Source organism: Amphiprion ocellaris, chromosome 2 (assembly GCF_022539595.1).
Source record: "Amphiprion ocellaris isolate individual 3 ecotype Okinawa chromosome 2, ASM2253959v1, whole genome shotgun sequence".
In the NCBI taxonomy this organism is placed as follows: Eukaryota; Metazoa; Chordata; class Actinopteri; family Pomacentridae; genus Amphiprion; species Amphiprion ocellaris.
In genome coordinates this window covers 79,495-104,373 of record NC_072767.1, presented here as the reverse complement: position 1 = coordinate 104,373, position 24,879 = coordinate 79,495, and the positions used below count along the sequence as shown (strand labels likewise).

Here is a 24,879-nt window from a genome sequence, read left to right as displayed (position 1 = left end):
TAGGTAAAAATAATATCAAGCAAAATTCCAGAAAATAGTAGTTTATAATGTTTACCATAAAATTACACTGTTTTTACTCTTTATCAGTTCACTATTTTATACATACTTGCTGTTATTTTAGTCATTTTTACATTTTTTGTAAACATTACAGAATTTTACAGTTTTGTGTTTTTTGTAGCACCTTTGCCGCCAGATTACCACCATTTGTTGGGATATTTTCTTTCAGTGTACGGCACTGTGGTAATGTATCCGCTAATGGGTGTCCTAAGTGCCTGAATGTAGTGTTTTTCTCAGTCAGGTGCATACTTTTACACATAAATTGTAATTATCACAGCATTATATCGAGCAGTAGTTTCCGACCTTGGTGTCGAGGACAAACACTATTTTTTTTTCATCAATCTTTGTTCTGTTCTTATTTCTTGCAGAATAAATACAATTTTACATCTTATTTTTAAGTCAGCGTTGCTTTTATGAAGAGCCTAAAGACGACTCATGCAGCGCGTTTTCCAGCACATTAGCATACATTTCAGGCTCAAGCACAGATAATTAATGGCAGATTTTTACAATAGATTTCCACAGGCTACTAAAATAACCTAATCGCCTGCCACCACAGTGACTCTGACTTGTCTGGCTGGGCGTACGTCGCCCCCAGTCAACCCAGTGTTGGACCATATGTTTCCTGAGTCCTCTCCTGCTGGTCAGATGCCTTCCACTCCTTCTCCTTCGCTGTCGATCGCCGTCCCACCAGCACTTGTCCTGCTGCAGCCCCCCTCTTCTCCCTCATGATTGCCTTCAGTCTTGCAGAGTTAATTTGGAGGCTTGGGCAACCTCTCCTTTTCCGTCTCGCTCTCGCCATAGCCAGTTAATCCCATCAGACACACTACTCATGTCCGGGGCTCCCAGATGCCAGTTTCAATGCCAACTCTGCAGCCAGAAGGCCCTGTGCTGCTGCCCTCCATTCATGCTCATCTAACACAGCGGGCGTAGAGTCTAATGAGGCTACCAGGGCTGGAGGGCTCTGCTGGAGGACTCCATTAGGAGGAGATCAGCCACCGCCACAGCAGAACAGTTGGACTAAACTAACATATGTGCTCCGAGTACTAGTTATTTATCAATTATATCCAGTTTATTAGTTGTTTGTTTAACCCACCTAACCCGTCTGCAGGTTTGAAAGGTGTGGTACCTTTAGAAAATCAACAAAGTTACACAATTTATCTGAGTCAGACACTGTAAAAACAGAAATATTGTCACATTCTGAGCTGTCAGAGATTCCTAATTATCTGTTATGTGTGGTTCAGCAAGAAAAAAAGGATCAAATCCGACCTTAAATTTGTCATATTTCTTCAAAATGAGCTTAGTCTACATGTTGCATTGATAAATTTGCCAAAAATTATTAATTTTCTCAAACAAGATTCTGTAAAACCCCAAAAATTCCAAATTTTTGGACTCAACCGTGAAGCCAGTAATGACTCAGGTGTGAGCAACAGTGGCATGACAAAAATTCAGGAGCTAATAGGTTGAACTGCAGGCAGTGTTTATACAGAACAGAGAGGAAACAAATGTAGGTAATAAAAAAAATACAATTGACATATTTTCCATTTTTTATTAGGCACTTGGAAAAATGTTGGACATATTTATTTAGGGTTTTCTATTCATTTATATATATATATATATATATATATATATATATATATATATATATATATATATATATATATATATACATACATATTGCTAAAATTTACACAGTTTACACTAAATGGATTCTATAAAAAAAACTAAAAATTCTGTACTCCTTGGTGCAACCCGCGAGATATGAGGAACTCAACAAGTTCAGGGACTTTTCAGTTGAACTGCAGGCTGTGTAAGCAGGTAGCATCCAAATTAAAAATGCAACCAGTAGAATATCTATAGTATGTAAAGCCAACATTTTTTTTCCAGTATTTGTAATACCTGTGGACACTTGAAAAAGCCTGGAATGAATAAGCTTTTTCCAATTTTTATTAAATATAAAATAAATCCTTCTTAGTTTTTTCCATTTTTGATCATTATTGGCAGTGTCATACTGCACAGAAGACATTTCTTAGTTCTTTCTACTTCTAGCCACATTTGTGCTTTTTCCATAGATGTGCAGGATTTCATATTTCAATAAAAAAATGAGCCAACAGTGAGTAAAAAATGTGACAGAAGCCAAAAATGCTCAGAAACTGAGTAACAGTAAATAGTGAGCCAAGATGCTCTGCAACAACTGTACATTTTATTGCATTTTTAAAACATTTTGCTGTTAATTTACAGTTGTTTTATGGCATTCTAATTGTGTCATGCTGCACAAAAGACATTTCAGAGTTCTCTGTCCTTCTAGTCATGGTGTACAGGAAGTAAAAATGTGACAGAAGCCAAAAATGCCCAGAAATTGAGTAACAATTGAGAGTAAAAAATGCAATTTCTTAACTATTTATTGTTAATTTGCTGTTGTTGAATGGCACTTTGACTGTGTCATACTGCACAAGAGACATTTCTGAGTTTTCTCTCCTTCCAGCCACGTTTGCGCTCTTTCCATAGAGGTGCAGGACTTTTTATTGCAGTGAAAAATGAGCCAACAGTGAGTGAAAAATGTGACAGAAGGCAATAATGCCCGGAAACTGAGTAACAGTTGAGAGTGGGACAAGATAATCTGCAAAAAATGAACATTTTACTGCATTTTTAAAACTATTTACTGTTAATTTAAAGCTTTTTTCTGGCATTCTAACTGTGTCATGCTGCATAAAGGACATTTCTGAGTTCTCTCTCCTTCTAGTCAAGTAACAATTGAGAGTAAGAAATGCTATTTATTTATTTAATTTAACCTTTATTTAACCAGGTAAGTTAGTTGAGAACTGATTCTCATTTTCAATAACGACCTGGCCAAGAGGCGACACACAAACAAGATAAACAACAAAAACAGATTGCATGTACAGCAAACCACACAATATTACAAAACAAATTACACAATGACTTGTAAAATAACCAAATTATTAACTATTTACTGTTAATTTGCCTTTGTTGCATGGCATTCTGACTGTTTCCTACTGCACAAGAGACATTTTTGAGTTTTCTCTCTTTCTAGTCATGTTCATCTGTTTCCACAGAGGTGCAGTGAAAAATGAGTCCACGGTGAGTAAAAAACTTACGGCAACAACGCACACAAGCTGCTTAAAGTTCACAGGGTTAAAAACAAACAATAGCTAGAATGAGAAGTAATTTCAAGTTCTGGGTAACTTTCCACAATGTGCCTTCACACTATGCCTAAAAACTAGAGTTTGTAAGTAAGGGATGGAGAATATTCATATTCACAGCAGCACCACATAATATTGATAACGCTTAAATCGCAGCAGCCACTGAGGTGACAGTTAAGAGACTGGAATTAATCAGCAACGCTCACAAAACTCAGAAATGACTGTAATTTCATCCAAACAGCGAGCAAAATATGACTGATTGCACCTTTAACTAGCCGGAGAGTATTTATCATCCTATAGCTTTCATGTGCCTGAAACTGTGTTCAGGTATCTGCAGCAAAGCTCCCAAAGATTCAGCATGTCAGTCACCAGGTGGGAGGCAGCTATCAGCGAGGCCCAGCAAACAAACCAGAGAATATATCTGGAAGAGCAGCCCTGATTTGTCACGTTAATGTTGCTGCCTCGTGTTAGCCGTGCTAAAACGTGTTGGGAATGCAGGTTTTGATAGCGATGCTGTCGCTGGACAAATACAGTAAATGTTAACGGTGTCTGCAGGCGACAATAAATGGTAATGAGCTGTTGGTGATAAGGACAGTTAAACTGGTAAAGACAGCGACATGTTCTGTCTTCATAGCAACAAATTTCAACATCAGAAGTCAAAGAACAGAAAGAAATAGCTTGTAGTTTCCTGGAGTTAGAAAATGACTGCCTTCAGAGAGCATTATGAGATGACAGTAGGAAACATCCACCGGTAATGACCACTTTAAAACACAGAAAATACGTTTAATTTGATCGTAAAGCTACACAGTAAATTCAGGTGGTATTTTGGCATCGATGTATTTGTTTGCTTTCCCTCACTGACAGAATCCACCTAAAGCCAAACCCATCCACTGCTGCTTGTATAATTAGCTGCTGCCTTCAGGGACAAACTCATCATCTGATTGGAACAAGTTGGGCTGAGTCCATTGTCTGGTCCAGATGCTGATGCCAACTGGCACATTAAGTCATGCACTGCAAAAACTCTAAATCCTACCAAGTCTATTTGTCTTATTTTTAGTCAAAGTGTCTCATCCCACTTGATTTAAGATAAATTCACTTAACAAGAGACATTTCAGCAGATGGAGGGACTTGTTTTAAGACAATGCATCTTAAATATCTTGATCAGTCAAACAATCTTGAAATTGTCTTGTTTTGAGTTGAATTTTACAAGAAAACAAAATAAGTTTAATACATCTCAAATTAGGAGGTTACATGAAAGCAAAAATCTATTTTTGAATGAAAAACTGCTATTTTTTGTATGTCTGGCTTATTTTAAGACACCTAAGCTTGACAATCCTGGTAAAATAGAGCTTAAAATAAGTTTTCCCAGCTAATTTTAAGATCTCAATATTCTAAATATCATACCTTATTTCCAGAAATCTTACCAAGCCATTTTTCACTTGTTCTATTGGCAGATTTTTTCACCTATTTCAAGGTAAAAGTTCCTTGAAATAAGTTTTTTTTCTTGTTGTGAGAGGGGCATTTTTTCCAGTGTACATAGTAAAAACCTGGTTGTGGTCGTCTGCTTTCTGATCCAGATTCTGCCAAAATTCTTAAAAAATACATGACCGTTCAAAAGTTTGGGTTCATCCAGACAATTCCATGTTTTCCATGAAAACTCCCACTTTTATCCATGTGCTAACATAACTGCACAAGGGTTTTCTAATCATCAATGAGCCTTTCAACACCATTAGCTAACACAATGTAGCATTAGAACACAGGAGTGATGGTTGCTGGAAATGTTCCTCTGTACCCCTATGGAGATATTCCATTAAAAATCAGCTAGAATAGTCATTTACCACATTAACAATGTCTACACTGGATTTATCATTCATTTAATGTCATCTTCATTGATCTTTTCTTTTGAAAATAAGGACATTTCCAAGTGACCTCAGACTGTTGAACATTAATATGTATATATCTATATATACATTTTAAACATGTTTAATAACCTCTCAGAGCTGAAACAGATTGAAATTTTTTCCCTTTTTTAGTTCAAAGTGCAACAGAAAGAAGTCAGTCGTTTTGCATTTTTGATGAATCTTCAATAAGAAATTCTAAAATAAATAAATAAATACAAACACTAATTGACTTATTTCTAAGATATTATTTCAGAAGGAAATGTGTGTGTCAGATGTTGCCCAGAATTACAAAATCACATAGAATAAGAAATGCAGAAGCAGAAAAGTAATAACATGTAAGTACGATAGAATACTGAAATAAAATTTTAAAAAGACAAAATAAGTCTAGAAGAGAAAAATAAGACAAAAAGCTGGCAATTATATTAAGGTAATAAGTAATAATTACACATTTTAATGAAATATAGCACCTGAAAAATAAGATTAAAATGAAATGTTCATTACACTGACAATATAGGTTTATACGAGCCTTTTAAGTTAAGTCAAAACATTGTTTTGATGGTTTTTCACAATAATGTTGGCAATTACACCAACTTCATTTTGTGTGTAATTTAAACTCAAATTTTTGTGTTAATTGATTGAAAACTAAATTCAATAAAATGAGCTTGATAACGACAGATTGAGTCCCCTCAAATAAACAATTGCAGTTTAAAATCATTTTTTAAAAGTTAATTACCAACAATTTTGATGTTGTGAATGAATTCATTTCTTAAAATGTCTACATGGACAAAGAAAACTACTTAAGATAATCTAATTGAAGAGACTTAATTTTTAAATATTTGTCAACTTAAGAACTTGTCTTTCTGATAATTAAGTACTTAAAACACAAAAACCATTTTAAAAAATTGTGGAAAAATTAGTTGGAACAACTTAATTTTCATTGGTAGTCAACATAAAGATTTTATGTGTTCATGCTACCCATCATCAATTATCAACCTTTGATTTAAGAGGAAAATTTAGTCGTCAGCTCAAAAAAATTAATGCAAACTGTTGCATTAAATAAACAAATGCAGCACTAATTCAGGGACAATGATTGTCGACATTCAGTGTTTTAATATTCTCATCATCCTGGATGATAACACTGAAAACTGTTTATGTTGGTAGTAATAATTCATCAAAAACAGGCTGGTTCGTGTTCAGTTATTTTCAGATTTGTAACTCGTATTAATCAACTAGCTGCAGATTGCGAGTGTTAATTGAATTAAAGATACAGTACATGTTGTTGTTGATCTTCATGTACATAAATCTATCAGTCACCATGATTCTCTGCTGCTTTAAACACCCCCAGCTCTCTGCATAAGGTGTCATAATTCAAAGTCACATCGCCCTCTGTAGCACAAAGGAGCCTATTCAGTTGGAACCCATCAGCCATTCCAGTGACAGACACCTTAGTCACTCCAAAGTGATTCCCCATCATTGTGAATTCAGTGCTGCTCTCTTTCTGTTGGTAAAATAGCTTCCTTGTTCTGTTCAGGCAATAACTTCTGCTGCGTGTTTCCCAGACAAGAGCCATTTAAATCAGAGCTGGTAGCAGAAGCAGCTTCACTGCGTCGCTCCTGACGGCTGCAAACTTTTACTTGACAAACATTTGTCTTGAAATCCAACACAGCTCACCGGCATTTATGCAAACTCTGATCGAAATAATGTTTTAACATCAGCGACATGAAGCGGAGAGTTTTATTCATGTATGAACAGAGAAAGGTGGCAGTTTAGCATCGAGACTTTAAATTCATCACTTCAGACAAAATACAGTCTGAGTGAAGAGAGACTGAAGATGTGAATAAATATTCTTCCTTCAGAGGAAGTAAAATTGAAGTTTATAGGAAGAACATGTGTAAAGCTGACTGTAGTATAAATACACTGTAAAACTTAGTCAAATCAACTCATCTTTTCTAGTTTACTTAATGTGAATAGATGAGTTTAGCTAATTTCTTGTTAATTTAATCTAAAATGTTAGATTTTTGTTTTCAGATCACTTTTAGAAATTGAAAACTTATTTTCTTATAACTTTAGACGTTTTGACTGAAAATTATGACTTGAATTATTTATTTGATTTATTCCAGACACGCTACAATATCATAAAGGCAAAAGAGAGAAATTACACAGTTGCACAAAATGAAAAACAGAACAAACAAACAGAAACAACATCTAAAAATGAGTAGGATCAAGTTGAACTAATGAGTGTACAGCTGAAAGTTCATTCAACTCATGAAATTAAGTTTATAAGAAGCAAAACTAGCGTGTAAGCAGATTTTCCAGTCATTGTTAGACCATTAAAACTCTCCAGAGATTCTTGTTTTCTGTAGTTTGATAAAACAGACATGGTGGAAATTTGCTGTGTGTCTTTATGTTACATGTTAAATCAAGTTATGGTTGTTTCTTTTTATAATAATAAATATAAACAAATAAATAAATCTAGCCATAACAAAAATTTAGCATTGAATTTAGTCCCTTAACCTGTAGACATATAATATAATATAATATAATATAATATAATATAATATAATATAATATAATATAATATAATATAATATAATATAATATAATATAGGGCTGCACAGTGGCGTAGTGGTTAGCACTTTCACCTTGCAGCAAGAAGGTCCCTGGTTTGCGTCCCGGCTTTCCCGGGATCTTTCTGCATGGAGTTTGCATGTTCTCCCTGTGCATGCGTGGGTTCTCTCCGGGTAGTCCGGCTTCCTCCCACAGTCCAAAAATATGCTGAGGTTAATTGATCATTCTAAATTGCCCGTAGGTGTGAATGTGAGAGTGATTGTTTGTCTCTGTATGTAGCCCTGTGACAGACTGGTGACCTGTCTAGGGTGTCCCCTGCCTTCACCTGAGTCAGCTGGGATAGACTCCAGCCCCCCCCATGACCCTAGTGAGGATTAAGCGGTGTATAGATAATGGATGGATGGATGGATAATTTAATATAATATAATTTATTTTTCTTAATTTAAGTGACAATGTAAAATGACAAAAAAAATCTTTAAATTTAGAAAATATAAAAGAAAACCAAGTTTTTCTGTAACCTAATGCAACTAGTGGATTCAACTTAATATCTTGAGTTTGTTGAATTCTCAAGTTAAAGTCATTTAACTGACAGACTTTTCAATTTTCACAGCTCAAACGCTGACATCAAACTGTTTAATCAGCTGAAGTGCAGTTAAGTCACATTTTTAAGGCAGCAGAACTTATGTTTCAAAGCTAAATTATCCTAGAATACTTTATAGTGTACGGGGTAAAAAGAAAATTCATCAGGGATAAATGGATTCCAAGTTTACTCTTTGGAAGCTTTGGAAGCTTTTTTGTTTTTAAAAATAACATCGTAAAACATACACTACCGTTCAAAAGTTTGGGGTCACATAGAAATGTCCTTATATTTGAAAGAAAATCTGTTTTTTTTTAATGAAGAGAACATTAAATGAATGATAAATCCAGTGTAGACATTGTTAATGTGGTAAATGACTATTCTAGTTGGAAACAGCTGATTTTTAATGGAATATCTCCATAGGGATACAGAGGAACATTTCCAGCAACCATCACTCCTGTGTTCTAATGCTACATTGTGTTAGCTAATGGTGTTGAAAGGCTCATTGATGATTAGTTATGTTAGCACATGGATAAAAGTGGGAGTTTTCATGGAAAACATGGAATTGTCTGGGTGATCCCAAACTTTTGAACGTAGTGTATATATTGTACCAGCTGAACTGTGTAGGAACCAAAGAGATGTAGGTGTTTTAGAGTTTTAGGTGTTTTGTAGGATGTCAGGACCAAACCTAAATGCACACTTAGATGTCAGGTTTCAAAAACAAACAACCGAAAAAAGCGATCTCTATTGACGAAGCCAAAACAAAGATAACCGAAGTGCAAAAGGTTAATCAAAGAAACACAGGGAGCTGATAAAGGTTAACCTAAAATCCAAAAAGTCAACAAAAACATGGGGAGCAAAGCAGAGCAAGAACCAAAGTGAAGCAAAAAGATCCAAAAACAAAAGAGCACAGGGAGAACTCAGGTAAACAGGTGAACACATGAACTGTGTCGTGGATTATTTTCTGACTAACACATCCACTGAACACATTCTGAGAAGGAAATAAGCAAAGTCAGTGGTCTTTGGTCCACTTTTAGGTTTGTTTTGCACCATAGAACAAAAAAACAAGTTGCTCTTGAGGTCAGCTGAAGTCGAGACTCCCAGTGTTTTCATAAATAACGTTCTAATCTTCACCTCGTGCATCACAGAACCTCCATTATCAGTCTCTGAGGTACAAACTATTACATTCGACTCCCTTTTCTTGTCAGCTCCTGTGTTTGTTTTCACATAAACTATCCTGTTTTTTGCAAGTCATGCTTACATTAAAAAGCGTCAGCAGATCTCCAGTCTGTTCTCTCTGGGAGGATTATGTGACGGACAAGCAGCTTACAAAACAAATCTTTAGTTACTAAATACACACACACACACACACACAAAAAAAAATGCTCCTCTCAAAACAAGAAAAAAAACTTATTTCAAGGAACTTTTACCTTGAAATAAGTGAAAAAAATCTGCCAATAGAACACGTGAAAAATGGCTTGGTAAGATTTCTTGAAATAAGATATGATATTTAGAATCTTGAGATCTTAAAATTAGCTGGAAAACTTATTTTAAGCTGTATTTTACCAGGATTGTCAAGCTTAGGTGTCTTAAAATAAGCCAGATATGCTAAAAAAAATTAATTGTAGTTTTTCACTCAAAAATAGATTTTTGTTTTCATGTAACCTCCTAATTTGAGATGCATTAACCCTCCTGTTGTTCTCATTTTCAGGCACCAAAAAATATTATTTGTCTGAAAAAAATCCAAAAATCAGCAAAAAAATTCCCCAAATTTCTGAAAACTTGCTAAACCTTCAGGAAGAAAATTCCAATAATTCCTTAAAAGTTTATTTTTTTAAAAAAAAATCCCCAAATTTGGCAAGAAAATTCTTGTAAATATTTTCAAAAACTGAGTAAAAATCTTCCAGAAATAATCCTAAAAATATCTAAAGTGATTCCATATATATCAGCAAAACTTCTTATATTTTCTTTAAGAGCATTCAGACAAAAATCTACCAAAATCCAGTGAAATTCCCTGGATTTTGGTTGAATTTTTTTGTGACTGTTCTTAAGAAACATTTTTAACATTTCTTTTTTTCCACCAAAAAATGTTCAAAGATTTCCCAAAAATGTTGAAAATGTGGACATCAGAAGTTTCACTGTCAAAATATATTGTTTTTTCCACATTTTCAAACTTTAAAATGGGTTAATTTGACCAACAGGACGACACGAGAGTTAAATTTATTTTGAGTTTTCTTGTGAAATTCAACTCAGAACAAGATCATTTCAAGATTGTTTGACTTAACAAGATATTTAAGATGCATTGTCTTAAAACAAGTCCCTCCATCTGCTGAAATGTCTCTTGTTAAGTGAATTTATCTTAAATCGAGTGGAATGAGACAGTTTGACTAAAAATATGACAAATAGACTTGGTAAGATTTAGAGTTTTTGCAGTGTAAATGGTGAGATCAGACTGATCAGGCCACTAAAACAGGGATAAAAATAGTGACAAAGTGGGCAACATGGTCGGTAAAAATGACCCGGTGAGGTGGTTTTCTTGCAATATCTTTTCTAATGAAAAGTTTTTATCTTCATTTCATATTACAGCTATTCCCCAAAAACATGTTTTTTTTATATCTTTCCACTTAAATTTTTAATTTAGTTACCTTTAATTACTTTTAAAGAAATTGTAATATTTCCATGAGTACCCCAAGCTCTTTGTCCCTGTTAATATCATACAAGAGATGATGCACAAACTTGGAGGAATGGAGAGTAGCAACAGCTGGAGGAAAAGAGTGGAAAAATGTTGACAAAACAGATGCTGACATTTTCCCATCGCTGTTCTGTATAATATAACAAACCTATTTCAAATATGAAATCAGACAAAAATATAATACAAACAATAATACAAATGATTATTCTTAACCACAATGACAAAAATGGCATGAAAACTGGTCACTCCACTTGTTTAGGGCAAAGATTTATTAGCATGCACTGTAAAACATCCTAAAATTAACTCATATTTTCTAGTTTACCTGAGAGCATCGTATTAGTTTTGCTATTTAATGTCTAATTTTGATTGTTAAACTACTTTAGACCTTAAAAATTGATTTCTTATAATTTGAGTCATTTTGAATTGAATGAATGAACATCTGAGAGTTCACTCAGCTCGGTGAATTATAATTATAATTTATAAGAAACAAACAAAACATAAAGACATAAAATCTTTACCTTTACTTTCAGTGAAAATTAAGTTGTTCCAACTCGTTATTCCACATTATTTAGAAGGATTTGTGTGTGTTTGTGTGTTTTAAGTACTTAATTACCATAATTATGAACACAACTTGACAAACCTTCTTAACTTGACAAATATTTAAAAATTAAGTTGCTCCAACTGATTTTTCTTAAGTTTTCTTTGTCCACGTAGAAATTTTAAGAAATGAATTCATTCACAACAACAAAATTGTTAGTAATTAACTTTTTAAATGATTTTAAACTACAGTTGTTTATTTGGGGGGGATTCAATCTGTTGTTATCAAGCTCATTTTACTGAATTTAGTTTTTAATCAACTAACACAACTAGCATATAAGCAGGTAAAACTTCCCAGAATGCAGTGTTAGACAATTAAAACTTCTCAGAGACTCTTCTCTTTTGTAGTTTAAGAAGACAAACATGACCACATTTCAAAACAATTAAAATAATTCTAACCATGATGACAATTAGTACTAAAATCAATCCCTACAGCCAAAAGTTTCTAATTTATTTCACTGTAACCATGAGCAGCCTCGCAGATTGTCTTTGTACTGACTCTAGTCTGAAAGAAACCATCTTGTCTGTAAGTTCTCATGTTTAAATGAAGAAAAAACTCTTGGAAAAAAAATTCAGAAATCTGTCTGTAACCATTGAAAGTTAAAACTAGTTGATTCAACTTAATATCTCAAGTTTATTGAGCATGCTTTCTCAAGTTCACTTAGCTAGTTTTACACTTTCATAACTCCTTAAAGAACTTTGAACTAACTAATAATTTTTTTTTGAAAAGGGGCAGGGAAACTTCAAAGCTGAATTAACTTTTAATTATTTACGGCACATTAACTGCCAGTTAAGTTAGCTTAATGCAGCTTTAAATGGGTCTCTGGCTCTGGATTGTTCATGGAATGAATAGAGTGTAAAATGTAAAATATTACAGTGATCAAGTCCAGCCATTATGTGGAGAACAACTAAGTATTTGCTCATAAGCTGAGTGTAAACTTCCATCCATCTGAAGGCGACTCTGCTTTCTAAAATTCCATCAATTACCATCTGCAGCTGAACACTGGTCAGCAGGGAAAATGGCTGAAAGAGTCGGTGATGCAGGGAGCTAGAATCTGTTCCCAAGCTACCCTGCTGTTTGTTTTGAAAAGAGAGAAATGGAGAGGGAGGAAGGAAAAAAAAGGAAAGAGACCAAAGAAACAAATGGACCCATCTCCTTCCTAAAGCGTTGCTTTTCCAGCTCATTTATCAAAAGCAGAAGAAGAATTCTTTATGATTGGCTGATTACCAGAAGCATTCATCACCGGTCCATGCATCCCCTCCAATGTGACACTGCCATTTTGGATAATTTGTTAAGGATGACAAAGAGGTCATTGTTTCCTTGGCTTATTTTTGACCTTTTTAATATTAGGAAATTAATTTTCTATCTGAAACAAATGTATTAGGTCCTGTCACAGCACCGAGATGGATTTTGCACCTTGAAATCCTCCCTGATGTCCTCCTTCTGTGACTTTCTCCGTCTGCCTTTCTTGTTCGGCGGTCAGATTTGCCTCATGTGTGAAGCTGTGTGGGGTTTTTGTGTGTTTTCGTGTCCTCCCCATCTCCTCTCTCCTCTCTCTCTGTGCGTTAAAATGTCGTCTGGTGTCAGCCAACCATTTCTGATCCATTTCTGAGATTTACGGCCAATTTTCGCCCATCATCCCTGCGTCGTTTCAATCCCTCCGCCATCTCTGTCTTTATTCTCCCTCCGCTGGAAGCTGAATTGTCTGCTTTTCACAGGAAGACGCAGATGAAGCTCTTATGCTCTGGCAATTTTTATGCTATTTTACTCAACACAGTTCAAAGGCTCCCACCTTATCTTATCTTTTTTTTTTTTTTTTTTACATAATATTCAAATAATTTCTTCAATGTCTGCCGTTTTGCTTCCCTTGGCTTATGGCATCTTCCTCCCTGCACCTCCTCCTCTTCCTTCAGGTTCTCTTGGCAGAGGCCTCCCAGCAGATGTGGCAGCTTATGTGGCACTAACAGGCCTGAATCGGAGGCTGCCTGCACCCGTTCAGCCTGATTACAAGTCACCTCTGTGTTCATAAACTGACAAATACCACCATCAGTTTCAGACTGAGAGGGCGAGGGGAGGAAATCAGATAGATGGAGGCAGACGGAGGGAGAGTTTTGTGTCATTTACTCTCATCCATGAAGCAGGTCGTGCCATCTGCCATGTTCTGTCACTGCTGCATCATTAGAGGGTCACTGACCACGAGCCCCCCGACCCCAGTTGGCTTCTCTAACTAATGAAATATTGGCTGGAGGTTTACGGTGTTTAAGTGATATTATCAGGAATGTTTACCATCTTTTTCGTACCTTTTTTTTGTGCAGCTTCAACCTGGTGTTTTGGGGTGAGCAGCGCATCGTCCAAAGGCTCTTCGCTTATCTTGTCGCATCTTTTCACGCTCACTTTCCCTGCTCAGTTATTACCAGTTCACTTGAGGTTGTAAATTATTGTCGCGGCAGAACTCCTAAGATCGGCCAGCGAATCTTCAGCTCTTCCAGGATACTTGCTCTTCTTGAAAACAACTGTTATTATCTGAAAACAAACACAAATGCAGGCAGAGTTAGGTGCAATTGTTACTTAGGAAAGACCTCAACGACTGGGATCGAAGCCAGTCAAGAGATCGTTTAACTCACTGATATTGACTGAATTTAGCAAAATTTAGGCCAAATTTATGTTTGCTATCATACAGGTGTTGCAAAGAAAGAGGAAAGTTCTTCTTTCTCATTTGAAGAAATAATTCAAGGGACCTGTTCCCACCATCTACTGAAAAGCATGTTGCAAGATAAGCATTCTAACTTACTAAAGATAAAGCTTTAAAGTTTCAAACATTGTTTTAGTAGGTTGTGTTGACTTAAAAATGTTGCATCAACTTAATATTTTGAACCATTTAAACTCAAATTTCTGCATTAGATTATGTAACACTAAATTCAAGTTTAGGTGACTTCATGAAATTTGCTTTAAACTTCCTTTGTCTTCACTGTGAGGTCAGGATTTCAAGTCTCCCTCCTAATTACTTTTACAAAATTTGCCAACTTGTATAAATAATTAAAGTAATTAGGTGCATGACACTTAAAATTCCTTTTAAATAACATGGAAGTACTAGTTGGATCTACTGAACTTTTATGAATAAAGAACTTCAAAATGTGTTTATGCTAACCATGAAGTTACTTTTTTACTTTTGGCTAATTCCCCTAACTTAGTGTAGTTTCCTGTTTGAACATAATTTCATCAGAAGCTTTCGTAGCTCAAACAGATTGGTGCAAACTGTTATTGTTTTTGTTAAACCTATGCACAGTTTGAGGCAGTATTTTGCAACGTGGTCGTAACAGCTGCATTCAGTACTGCTAATTTGATGTAGAACACAAAAAAATAAACCCTGTGCACTCTTAGTTCGCTCAGGTAACTTAGGAAAATGGTATTGAATTGGAACTCGGAATCAACAGGTTGTCGATATTCAGTGATTTGGACTGGATGTGGGGAAAAATGCTTGATCAGGACATCACTATTTACTGTCGTTTCAGCAAAATATGGCAACCTGAGATTAGTTGATGAACACAGACGCTGATCACCTTGTATCCTCCTGAGGAATCACCGTTCACAGTTCCCCGTCTTGTCCACCTAATCTTGACTTTTTCACCCTTATCTACCATTTTCTGCTAGCATGGCATCCCATTAGCATACCATCGTTGTCTTCAGTGATCCACTTTACTCTTTTTGAAACACAATGGTGGCAAGAACCTAAAAGAACTGGGCGCCATTTGCTCTTTAATGCTTCTATTCAACCTTTCTACTGGCTATCTTTGGTACCCCATCCACTGGTTCTACATTAACCATTAGCAAACCTTTTGTTGAACTGTGTTTCTTTCACCTGCACCAGTTCTTAAGCTTTTTAAAAATATATATCCTGCATGACCATTTGCTGAACCCCTTTCCTCAACCACAGTTATCCAGTTATAGCTTAGCCACTGTATGTGGGCACAACAGGCCTGTCAAGCTTTAGATCTCTCTACATGTTGAAGCTGTCTGTCAGATATACAAAGAGTCTGGATGGTGGTTCCTTGTTTTGACAGTTTGCAAAACAAAAATACAAGAGCAAAAATGTAAGGGACGGATTAAACAGGGTTTGTCTGCTCTGACTACCTACAGCAGTCTAACCCAGTGCTTGCTTCTTATGCCAGCAGCTTTTCATTCTACATTATTTTGTCAGATGGTCCTTGCTGTGTCAGAGTGAATGAGCCAGCGATAGTACTTCCAGATAGCATCACATTCAGCGAACGCACAGAGCATCCTTCATCCTTAAAGGCTTTTCTCTTCTCACATTCAAAGTGAGACAAATTGTTTGATGAGAGGCATAAATTTACCCAAAAATCTAACCTTGCTTGTGATGTATGTGAAGCCAAATGAAATGAATGAATGTTTTTCTTCAGTTTGCTTAAAGGATGAACAATACAATTCTCGAAATCAGTTCTATTTGCACACATTGTTGTGTTTGCTCCGGGCGTATAATGTTATCCTTAATTGTTCTCCTCTTTAAATGTGTAACAATCAAGCAGAAATTGTGTATTTGTGATGCCAATGTTGACTTAATTGGCTAGTTGTGATGCAAAATTTGTTTACCTCTGTGTATAATCAAGAACCCATTGCTGCTTAGATTACCTTTAGTAAAACCAAATCTGCCCCATTTTTTTGTTGTAAATTGCATATGTACAATACAAAAACAGAAATTCTGACAGGCGTACCACAGTCGATTGGCCTGCCTTCCAGCCACGACAATATTTCCTCCCACTATGCATCTCACACAGGCAGAGACACTACTCTCCTCCCACAGGTATTATGTGTTTAATGTTGTAGAATATGCATTATGTGAGTAGTGCGTTTAACTTTTTTTCTCCTGAACAAGCAGCACTTCCCCCTCCTCTCCTCTAAAGGTACGCTGCTGATGCCAAGAGCTTTATTCAGGAGCTTGTAATCCTGCTTCAATCAGCTTCTTTTTCCTTTCCGTGTAAAGATAAGCCCAGCATTTACGGCCTGCACCACAACCCCCTCCTGCACCTCGCTCTAATTAATATGCAGCAGATAAGTACTTGTCTGACAAAATTCATTCGTTTGACCTTCTAGGTTTTACACTAAACTGTTTGCCGCTGCTGCAAGTTCACCACAAGTTGAGAGTTCCCTGGAGTTTCTGCAGCAAGACGGGGCTTTTGTTTCTCTCTGAGAGGTTTAATTTGGACACTCGCTCCCCCGTCTGTTTCTCCCTCTCTCTCTTCAAATTGTCTTCTGACTTTCAGTCAGCAGTCTCTGTTTCTTAATTGCCTCTAATTGCTTAATTACAATTTCAAATGAACAATTCTGGAGGTCAGAGCGGGTTGTTAATTGAAGCATCAATCACAGTGGTGAGGCCTTCAGAACTGTCTGGGTTTGATTGACAGGGCATTAACTGAGTGCTGTAGTAAGTCTGGACATGACATTGTGGGGGCTCCATCACTGTTACTGCTGCTCCTCCTGCATCCTTCAAGGAGACCTTCACAGCATCGTGTGGAAACCTTCTGGGTTAGGATCAAGGTGGTCAAAGATTTGAACTGGGTGTAGTTTGTGACGTTCTTACAACAAACCATGACTGTTTATGTCCTTTACCGTCTTTTGACACGTTTTCTCTGTGTTTGAGTAGGTTTCTACAAGATAATCCTCTTCTGTCTTACTTTGTGAACTTTATAGATGTCTACTGCAAGTCAAACACCTAGCTATGCTACTCTGTCCACATCTTTCACTGGCCTGAAAGGATCTGTAAACTCTGCTCCTTCTACTTTTGTTCTTGTGTTGATTGTTCGTTTTAGGCTTTAGGTTTGTTTTTAATGTGCTTCCAACTTTGTGGCCACAGTTTGATAAAGGCCATTTCTTGTTCTTCGCGCCTTCCGCATGGTCCACAAAACAAAAAATCTGTTTTCTGAATTTGACTGCTGCTACCAATTATTTTCAATTCTAATTAAGATTCTGTTTTTCTTTTTGATTGACCAATTAGACTTTTAGTCTGCGCAACATATCAAAAAAGTGAAAGAAAGTACAATTCCCCACAAACCAAGGTGATCTTTAATGTCTCATCCAAAAAGATTGAGTTTAACACCAATGAAGAGAAGAAATTATGAAATAATAATTGTAGTGAAGCCAGATATCATGAAAGATTTAAATTTTATTTAAAAAAAACTGACTTATTATTATTAGACTTTTATATATGTTAGGAAACTCTCGTGGCTCAAGGATTGCGGCAATGATTGGTATTACCACTAACCTCAGCCTGATTCTTTGTTTGCATCCACTGTTATACAAGTGTTGTTAAAGGACAACACAATTTGGAAGAGCATAAATGTGTTTTAAGTATAATTCTTAGTCACTGAATAGCAGTAATATCAATCAATAATCAAATATTTGATTGTACAGATTGCACAGTGGGCATCTATTCTGTGTTCATACCACTGATTTAGCCAATGGACACATGATTTGGGTTTCAAAGACAGCTCAGTTACAGATACCAATAGGATGTAGTTGATCCTTGTTTTTCTTAAATACATGAAATCTTGGCTGGTCATTAAGCATCACAGAAGTCTGTCATGGTGCCCATTGTTAGCTAAACCCCCACAATCCTCTCCTCATGCTAACGTGGAACTGCCCATAGCCCAAGTGACCCCCTCTTGGAGTCACAGCAGATTTAAACAGCAGAAGCAGCAACACCTGGAGCAACAACCAGGTACTACAAGTAATCTACAGTACATTTTCTGACATGCATGTAGAGAATACGGGTTTTCTTCATCTTTCAGAGCATGTGGAGCCACAGTACATCCTACCCTCTAACACTACACTTCAGACAGTATCCGACTAGAGCTTTACAACAAGGTTCCTGATCACCTACGTAACGTTAAAGACAAGCTGGGATGTAGAGATGCAATGTTTTTCTTAATGTATTGCAAACCTATTCAGTTATCAAGCTTATATGTTGTATTGATTTTAGTAGCTTCAATGCACTTAAAATGTGTATTCAGCAGACACAAAATGATAAATGACTTGGATCACATTGGGGGCAAAACACTTAATTGAGACCTCCGTAATATTACCACTACAGTTCAAAAGTTTGGGGTCACTTAGAAATGCCCTTACTTTTGAAAGAATTGCATTTTTTCAACGAAGATAACATTATAACATTAAATGAATGATAAATCCAGTGTAGACATAGTTAATGTGGTAAATGACTATTGTAGCTGGAAACAGCTGATTTTTAATGGAATATCTCCATAGGGGTACAGAGGAACATTTCCAGCAACCATCACTCCTGTGTTCTAATGCTACATTGTGTTAGCTAATGGTGTTGAAAGGCTCATTGATGATTAGAAAACCCTTGTGCAGTTATGTTAGCACATGGATAAAAGTGGGAGTTTTCATGGAAAACATGGAATTGTCTAAGTGACCCCAAACTATTGAACGGTAGTGTAAATAAATAATCAGAGATTCTGCTCTTATCTTTTATTCTGTATATTCTGTATGTTTAATATGCTGCTGGTTTCTTGGATCAATAAAATACCATTAATTCAATTCAATTTTATTTATATAGCGCCAATTACAGTCAAATTGTCTCGAGACGCTTTACAGAACCCATATGCCAGCTTTATTTTGTTTTAGTGTGATAGATCTTTACTGGCCCTCACGGAGCTCGACTTTAACCTCATAAATGTCCAAACATTCAGCAAACACATACTGCATATACTGTGCCATTTTTAGGTTTCCACATACTTATACCATGCAGTGTATTCAACTCCTTGTGTTTTCATGATTCTGTGTAACTAGTTAAACACTAAAATGTAAACTAACTTGCCATGCAAACTTTTCATTCACCTCGTGATTCCATAAGAGCACATAAGAACCAGTTCACCCTCCTGTTGTCTTTATTTACGGCTCCAAAAAATATTGTTTCCTTGTCTGAAAGAAATCCAGAAATTCAGCAAAAAAATCCCCCCGAATTTCTGAAAATTTGCAAAACCTTCAGGAAGAAAACTCCAATAATTCCTGAAAAGTTTCCCTTAAAAGTTTTATCTTTAAAAAAAAATCCCCCAAATTTGGCAAGAAAATGCTTGTAAATATTTTCCAAAAATGAGTAAAAATCTTCCAAAAAATCCTAAAAATATCTAAAGTGATTCCATATATATCAGTAAAACTTATAATATTGTCTTTAAGAACAGTCAAATCAACCCTAACCCTAACCCATTTCGCTGGATTTTGGTTGATTTTTTTGTGAATGTTCTTAAGAAACATTTTTAACATTTCTTTTTTTCCACCAAAAACTGTTCAAAGATTTCCCAAAAATGTTGAAAATGTGGACATCAGAAGTTTCACTGTGAAAGTATTTTTTTCCTCCACATTTTCAAACTTTAAAACGGGTCAGTTTTGAGCCACAGGACGACACGAGGGTTAACCTCTTCACCACATCCAATTTTGATCACCTGCTTGTCCTCCCTCCTCCCACGCTGCCACCTCATCCTCCCCCTCAGCAGAGGCTGGGAGACCCAGGTGATTATGAGGCTGGTTTCCCTCGTCGAGATCCCGACTGCTGGGCTGTAACTCCTTCAGCTCTCCTTCCTCCTCCTAATAGACCTACCTCTCGTCTTCCTCTACTCCCTCCATCTCCCTCCCTCTTCTCTCTCTCTTTCTCCTCACCCCTCCTCTTTTTTATTTTCATTCTTAATTTGACTCTGCCTTCATGTCTTGCTGTATATTTCTCCCCGTGTCTACCTCCCATCACCACTGCTGCTCAGTTGGCTGCGTTTAGCTTCTTTTTCTCCCCCCTCCTCCTTCCTTTTTTTCTTTTTGTTTTTCTGTTGTTTCTCTCTCCTCCTCCTCCTCCTCCATCCTCCACCACCACCGCCACCTTCCTCCTGCTGCTGTTCCTCTCCTCTGGGGCTCCATCCATCAGGTTGTCGGGGGCTGCTAGCGGCCGACTCCCAGCCACCATATTTCACCGCCAGCCAGCCAAGCAGCTGACAGCATAGCCACCGCCAGGAAATTGCTTTGGCTGTGAGCGGAATTTCAAACACCGGCACACTGCGTCGCCTGGGCCGCCCAAGCACCGCTTTCCTCCTCTCTCTCTGCTGCCAATCTCTCCCAGCACATCTCTGTGTCTCTCTATCGTTTCCTCCCTCTCTCTGTTTGTCTTTACCTACTTATTCCACCCTCTTTGCACCACCATCTCTGTTTTTTCCTCTCCCCTGCCCCTCCACCTCTTCACACGATATCACATGCATCCTTTTCCCTCTTAGCCTGTTTTTTTTTTGTTGTTGTTGTCTCACCATCCCTTCATTCCTTTCCTTCTGCTTCTCCTTTCCCCACTATATCGCTCCCTCCTCTTCCTCCATCCTCTCCTCCTCTTTATGACCCACAGGGAACAAGGTGTGGTGCTGCATCTTTAATGAGGCAAAAAGAGAGGAGATAAAAGAGGGAGAAGGAGGAGGAGGAGGAGGAGAGGAGTGTGAGGATAAAACCAGGAGGAGAAGGTGGACACAGTGATCAGATAGAGGAGAGGTGGGATGGAGGTGGGTGTAGCTCCAGAGTTCAGGGTTGGTTGTTAGAGTGGGGATGTATGGGTGGTTGTAGGGGGGTTGTATTGCTGCCCTTGTCAGGACCAGTTTAAGACTGCTGAGGTGAAGGTGTTTTTAACAGTCTTCACACCTGTTCTTGTTCAGCTTAACACTCTATGAAATCATGTTTAGGTTAAAAGATAAAAGGACAACTTCTGCTGAAATTCTCTTTGACCAACAAATTGCATTTCAACTTTAAGGCACATTTAAAAAATAATTACTGAATGATTGGTTGTGTGAACACTTTAAAAGTCTTTATATTGATTACTCACCAAAATTAGCTCGTTCCATATCATTTAAAAACAGATTTTTGTGTGTTAGGCAACTAACATAATTATGAACACATTTTATTAAGCTGACCAACATTTTAAAAATTACCTTACTCCAATTAGTTTTCTGTTCTTGTACAGCTTGAAACACTTCCTTTAACAACAGTAATTTGGTAATTAACTTTTTAGAAATAAAAAGTATTTTATTTTTGGTGGCATTAAGTGGGTCATTCATAAAATGAAGTTGTTGCAGTTAGTGTTTCCATTAGGAATGACTTGACCAAAATTAGTTTTTTGTTTTGTTTTTTCTTATCTTATCTGGGAGCATCTGATACCATTTTCCTTCATAATACCCACTTCAAGTATCATAGATGAGCTGTGGTACCTGGTTGCTTCTAACAGTTTAATACTGTAGTGACCGGAGGAGGCAGACGCTGCATTGTTGGCAAGCAAAGAGCATTGTGGGAGTGAAGCTCATAAAGGAGCACCATGATAGAGACTTGCAAAAGGCCTGCTAACTTTAGAGCAGTAAAAAAATAGTAATTTCAGTAAGGACAACCTGACATAGTGGTTGTTCATCCCAGTGAAACATCTGATGGGCATTTTTGTGGCTGTTTTCATATTTTAGTTTGACAGCAGATGTAAAGTTTAGATTGTGCCAACACAGATCACTTTAGAATTGTCATGATTGTCCTGAAACAAGCTTTCCACAAGCCATAGCCAGAATAGTACCTGTCCTTCTCTTACTGAACCGAAGGCTAACAATTCTAAACTCTAAACAAAGATGACCAAAATATTTGTCATGTCACTCATAGGTTTCCTTAAGGGCAGTTTTGATCCTTACTATGGTGGTGCCAGCTATCTTAGCAGCCCCTGAACCCTTCTAACGCCCAGCTAAACCACAAAATATGCAAAGACGTGGAGCATGAGTCGAGCTGCAAACGTCTCTGGGTCATGAATTGTTCCCATCGGTCTGTTGAAGCAGCCACACCTTTAATAATGCATAACTTGAAGCCTCACTTCAGTTTTACCAAGTGCATTATATAAAAATAACCCCTCATAAAGTTGACGTGATCAGGGAAATTAGCTATAAAGACCAAAGTGCCTTTTGCAGCAGGCTGTAAATGGGTTTATTTCTGCTTTTAAGTTTGGCATTTTAACATGGGAGACTATGGGGATTGATTCGGTTTTGGAGCCTCAAGTGGCCATTTGAGGATCTGCAGTTTTTCTGTATTGGCTTCATTTTTCAGCCCTGGAGGTAGCCACTGGGTAAGAATGCATGAAATCTTTGAGTCCACACCTGAGTGACACAGTTTTAATGAATATGCTTTGTCATTTCTTTATCAACTTGAAATGACACAAGGGAGACAAACTGTATCACAACAATGAACAACAATGGTTTAAAGGTGGAAAATTCAAGAAGGAAAACTAAAATCACGGTGGAGTGATTTTATACTTGTTTGTTCCTCACCACAGTCCTCAATTTGTTTTTCCTTTGTGAGTAGTTTCTCACTTTCTTTTGTACTAAGACAAAAATGTCCATCAATAGCACATTCAAAAATCAGGTTCATTCTTTAATACCGACACTTTCGGGGAAATTTATTTTGTTGCTTTCTCAGTGTGAACACAATAAATAATTGAAACCCATTTGAATTAGTATTTTAAAACTGTTAAAACATTGATTGCACTGGTTGCTGGGCTGCATTCCTATTGGTGAACTAGGAACATCTTCAATTATATCAGAATTTAAACTAGTTTGAAAGAATTTACCTTTCCTCCATTAGTTTAAGTTGCATTTTTGATCTCTCAAACTGTCTTTGGTAAATTCTTTCTCCTGTAGTATCAACATTTGTCCAATACTGAACTTTGGGAGCATTAAACACTTGAAACTGGTGCTTCGGTGGAGGTGCCATCTGGACTATGCAACATGTTATGATGATTCTGCATCTTGTCATATTATAGGGTGAGAGCTGGAGGTCAGAGAATATGTCGTTTGTTTGTTTCTCAAAATAAAAATCTGTATGTGTTTGTGTGTGGGCTGAATGACAACAAGAAAAACAGATCTGATCAAATCCATTTTACACAGTGTATACTAGATAGAAAAGACATTACACGCTCAATATGAAGTGAGTATTAACCCGATAAATAAGTTTGGTGTCTGTGATGAATCTAAGAGAGAGAGTGTGTGTTTATATTCCTCTCGGCTCAGCGGTCCATGTATGTACTGAAGAGCTGCCCTTCAGAAGGACAGCTTGATTGAAGTTATGTGTGGGTAGTTGGCTCCTTTCAGGTATGACCATATTCTCAGATGGAGGTGTCTGGAGGGTTTGTAGTCGTCCCATGGGTGAAAGCCTCTTCCTCAGAGCCAGCAGAGGCCTTTCCTTACTCCCAGCGGAGAGTCTCTGCTGTGGACTGTTGCTCGCTGACAGAAAAAATTTCCCACCTAACCCACTGCTTCTTATCTTCTGTCTGTTTCCTCTGTCCCTCTGTTCTCTTTCTCTCTTCCCCCATCAGAGGGTGAGCTTGGAGTTCTACATTGATGTCCATGCCCACTCCACCATGCTGAACGGCTTCATGTATGGCAACGTGTTCGAGGACGAGGAGCGCGTCCAGAGACAGGCCGTCTTCCCCAGACTGCTGTGCCAAAACGCACCAGACTTCTCCTTTGTAAGTCGCACAAACACACACACAAAGACACCAGAGAGGCGGGATCAGGAGCAGAATCTAAATGCCGGCGGTTTTGGAGGTTAGCTCCAGAAGAGAACATGAAATTGCCTGATTTCTGCAAATGCTAAGAAAGTGGATAGTTTCTGCACTGCTGCACTGTTAGCGGCAGACAGATGAGGAGCTCGGAGGTACAGCTGTGAAAAAAAGGCTATATGTTTATTTTGCATATTGTGTATATTGAGCGGATTTTGTCATACTTCCAGAAGAACTGCAGTAAATGTATAAAAACAAAACAACAGTACATGATTTTTTATGACAAACAAGTCTTTCCATCATAGAAAATTAATAGTTATAGGTGTCATTGAAATCTCAAGACTGCATGATGGGTTAGGGGTGGGGCAGGCACCAACCTTCCAATTAGTATCAACACAACATATCCTGGTTTGTCTGTATTTTACTCAAAATGGAACCATAATTTACTAAATTAACTATATTGAAGAGGATTTGAAAATGGTGCTTGTTGCCACAGAACTTTTTTCTCTAAGTTTTATCTATCAGTATGGCGATACATACAGAGATTTTCAGGCCTGCTGCATTTTCTCCCTCAACAACAGCTCTGAAGGAAAATCTACACTTAGGGTTGTAACACACACAGAAGTTTGCGAGTTCCCTATGAATTTGTTGAAAAGTAAGCTGTACTTCGTGACTTTCTGAGAAAGACATGCATTTTCCCTGATGAGACATTCCCAATTATACTGATTATATTGGCATTGTTTCTTCATTT

The 24,879-nt window shown here is 37.1% G+C and overlaps 1 protein-coding gene across 1 annotated transcript in view; it reads left to right on the top strand.

Annotated features, from left to right (window-relative positions):
* Positions 1–24,879, top strand: part of agbl4 (AGBL carboxypeptidase 4) — a 439,604-nt gene that overhangs the window by 392,044 nt on the left and 22,681 nt on the right. The window contains exon 10 of the mRNA XM_055015739.1: positions 23,943–24,095. Within this exon, the coding sequence (XP_054871714.1) occupies positions 23,943–24,095 (153 nt within the window). The remainder of the gene's footprint in view (positions 1–23,942; positions 24,096–24,879) is intronic.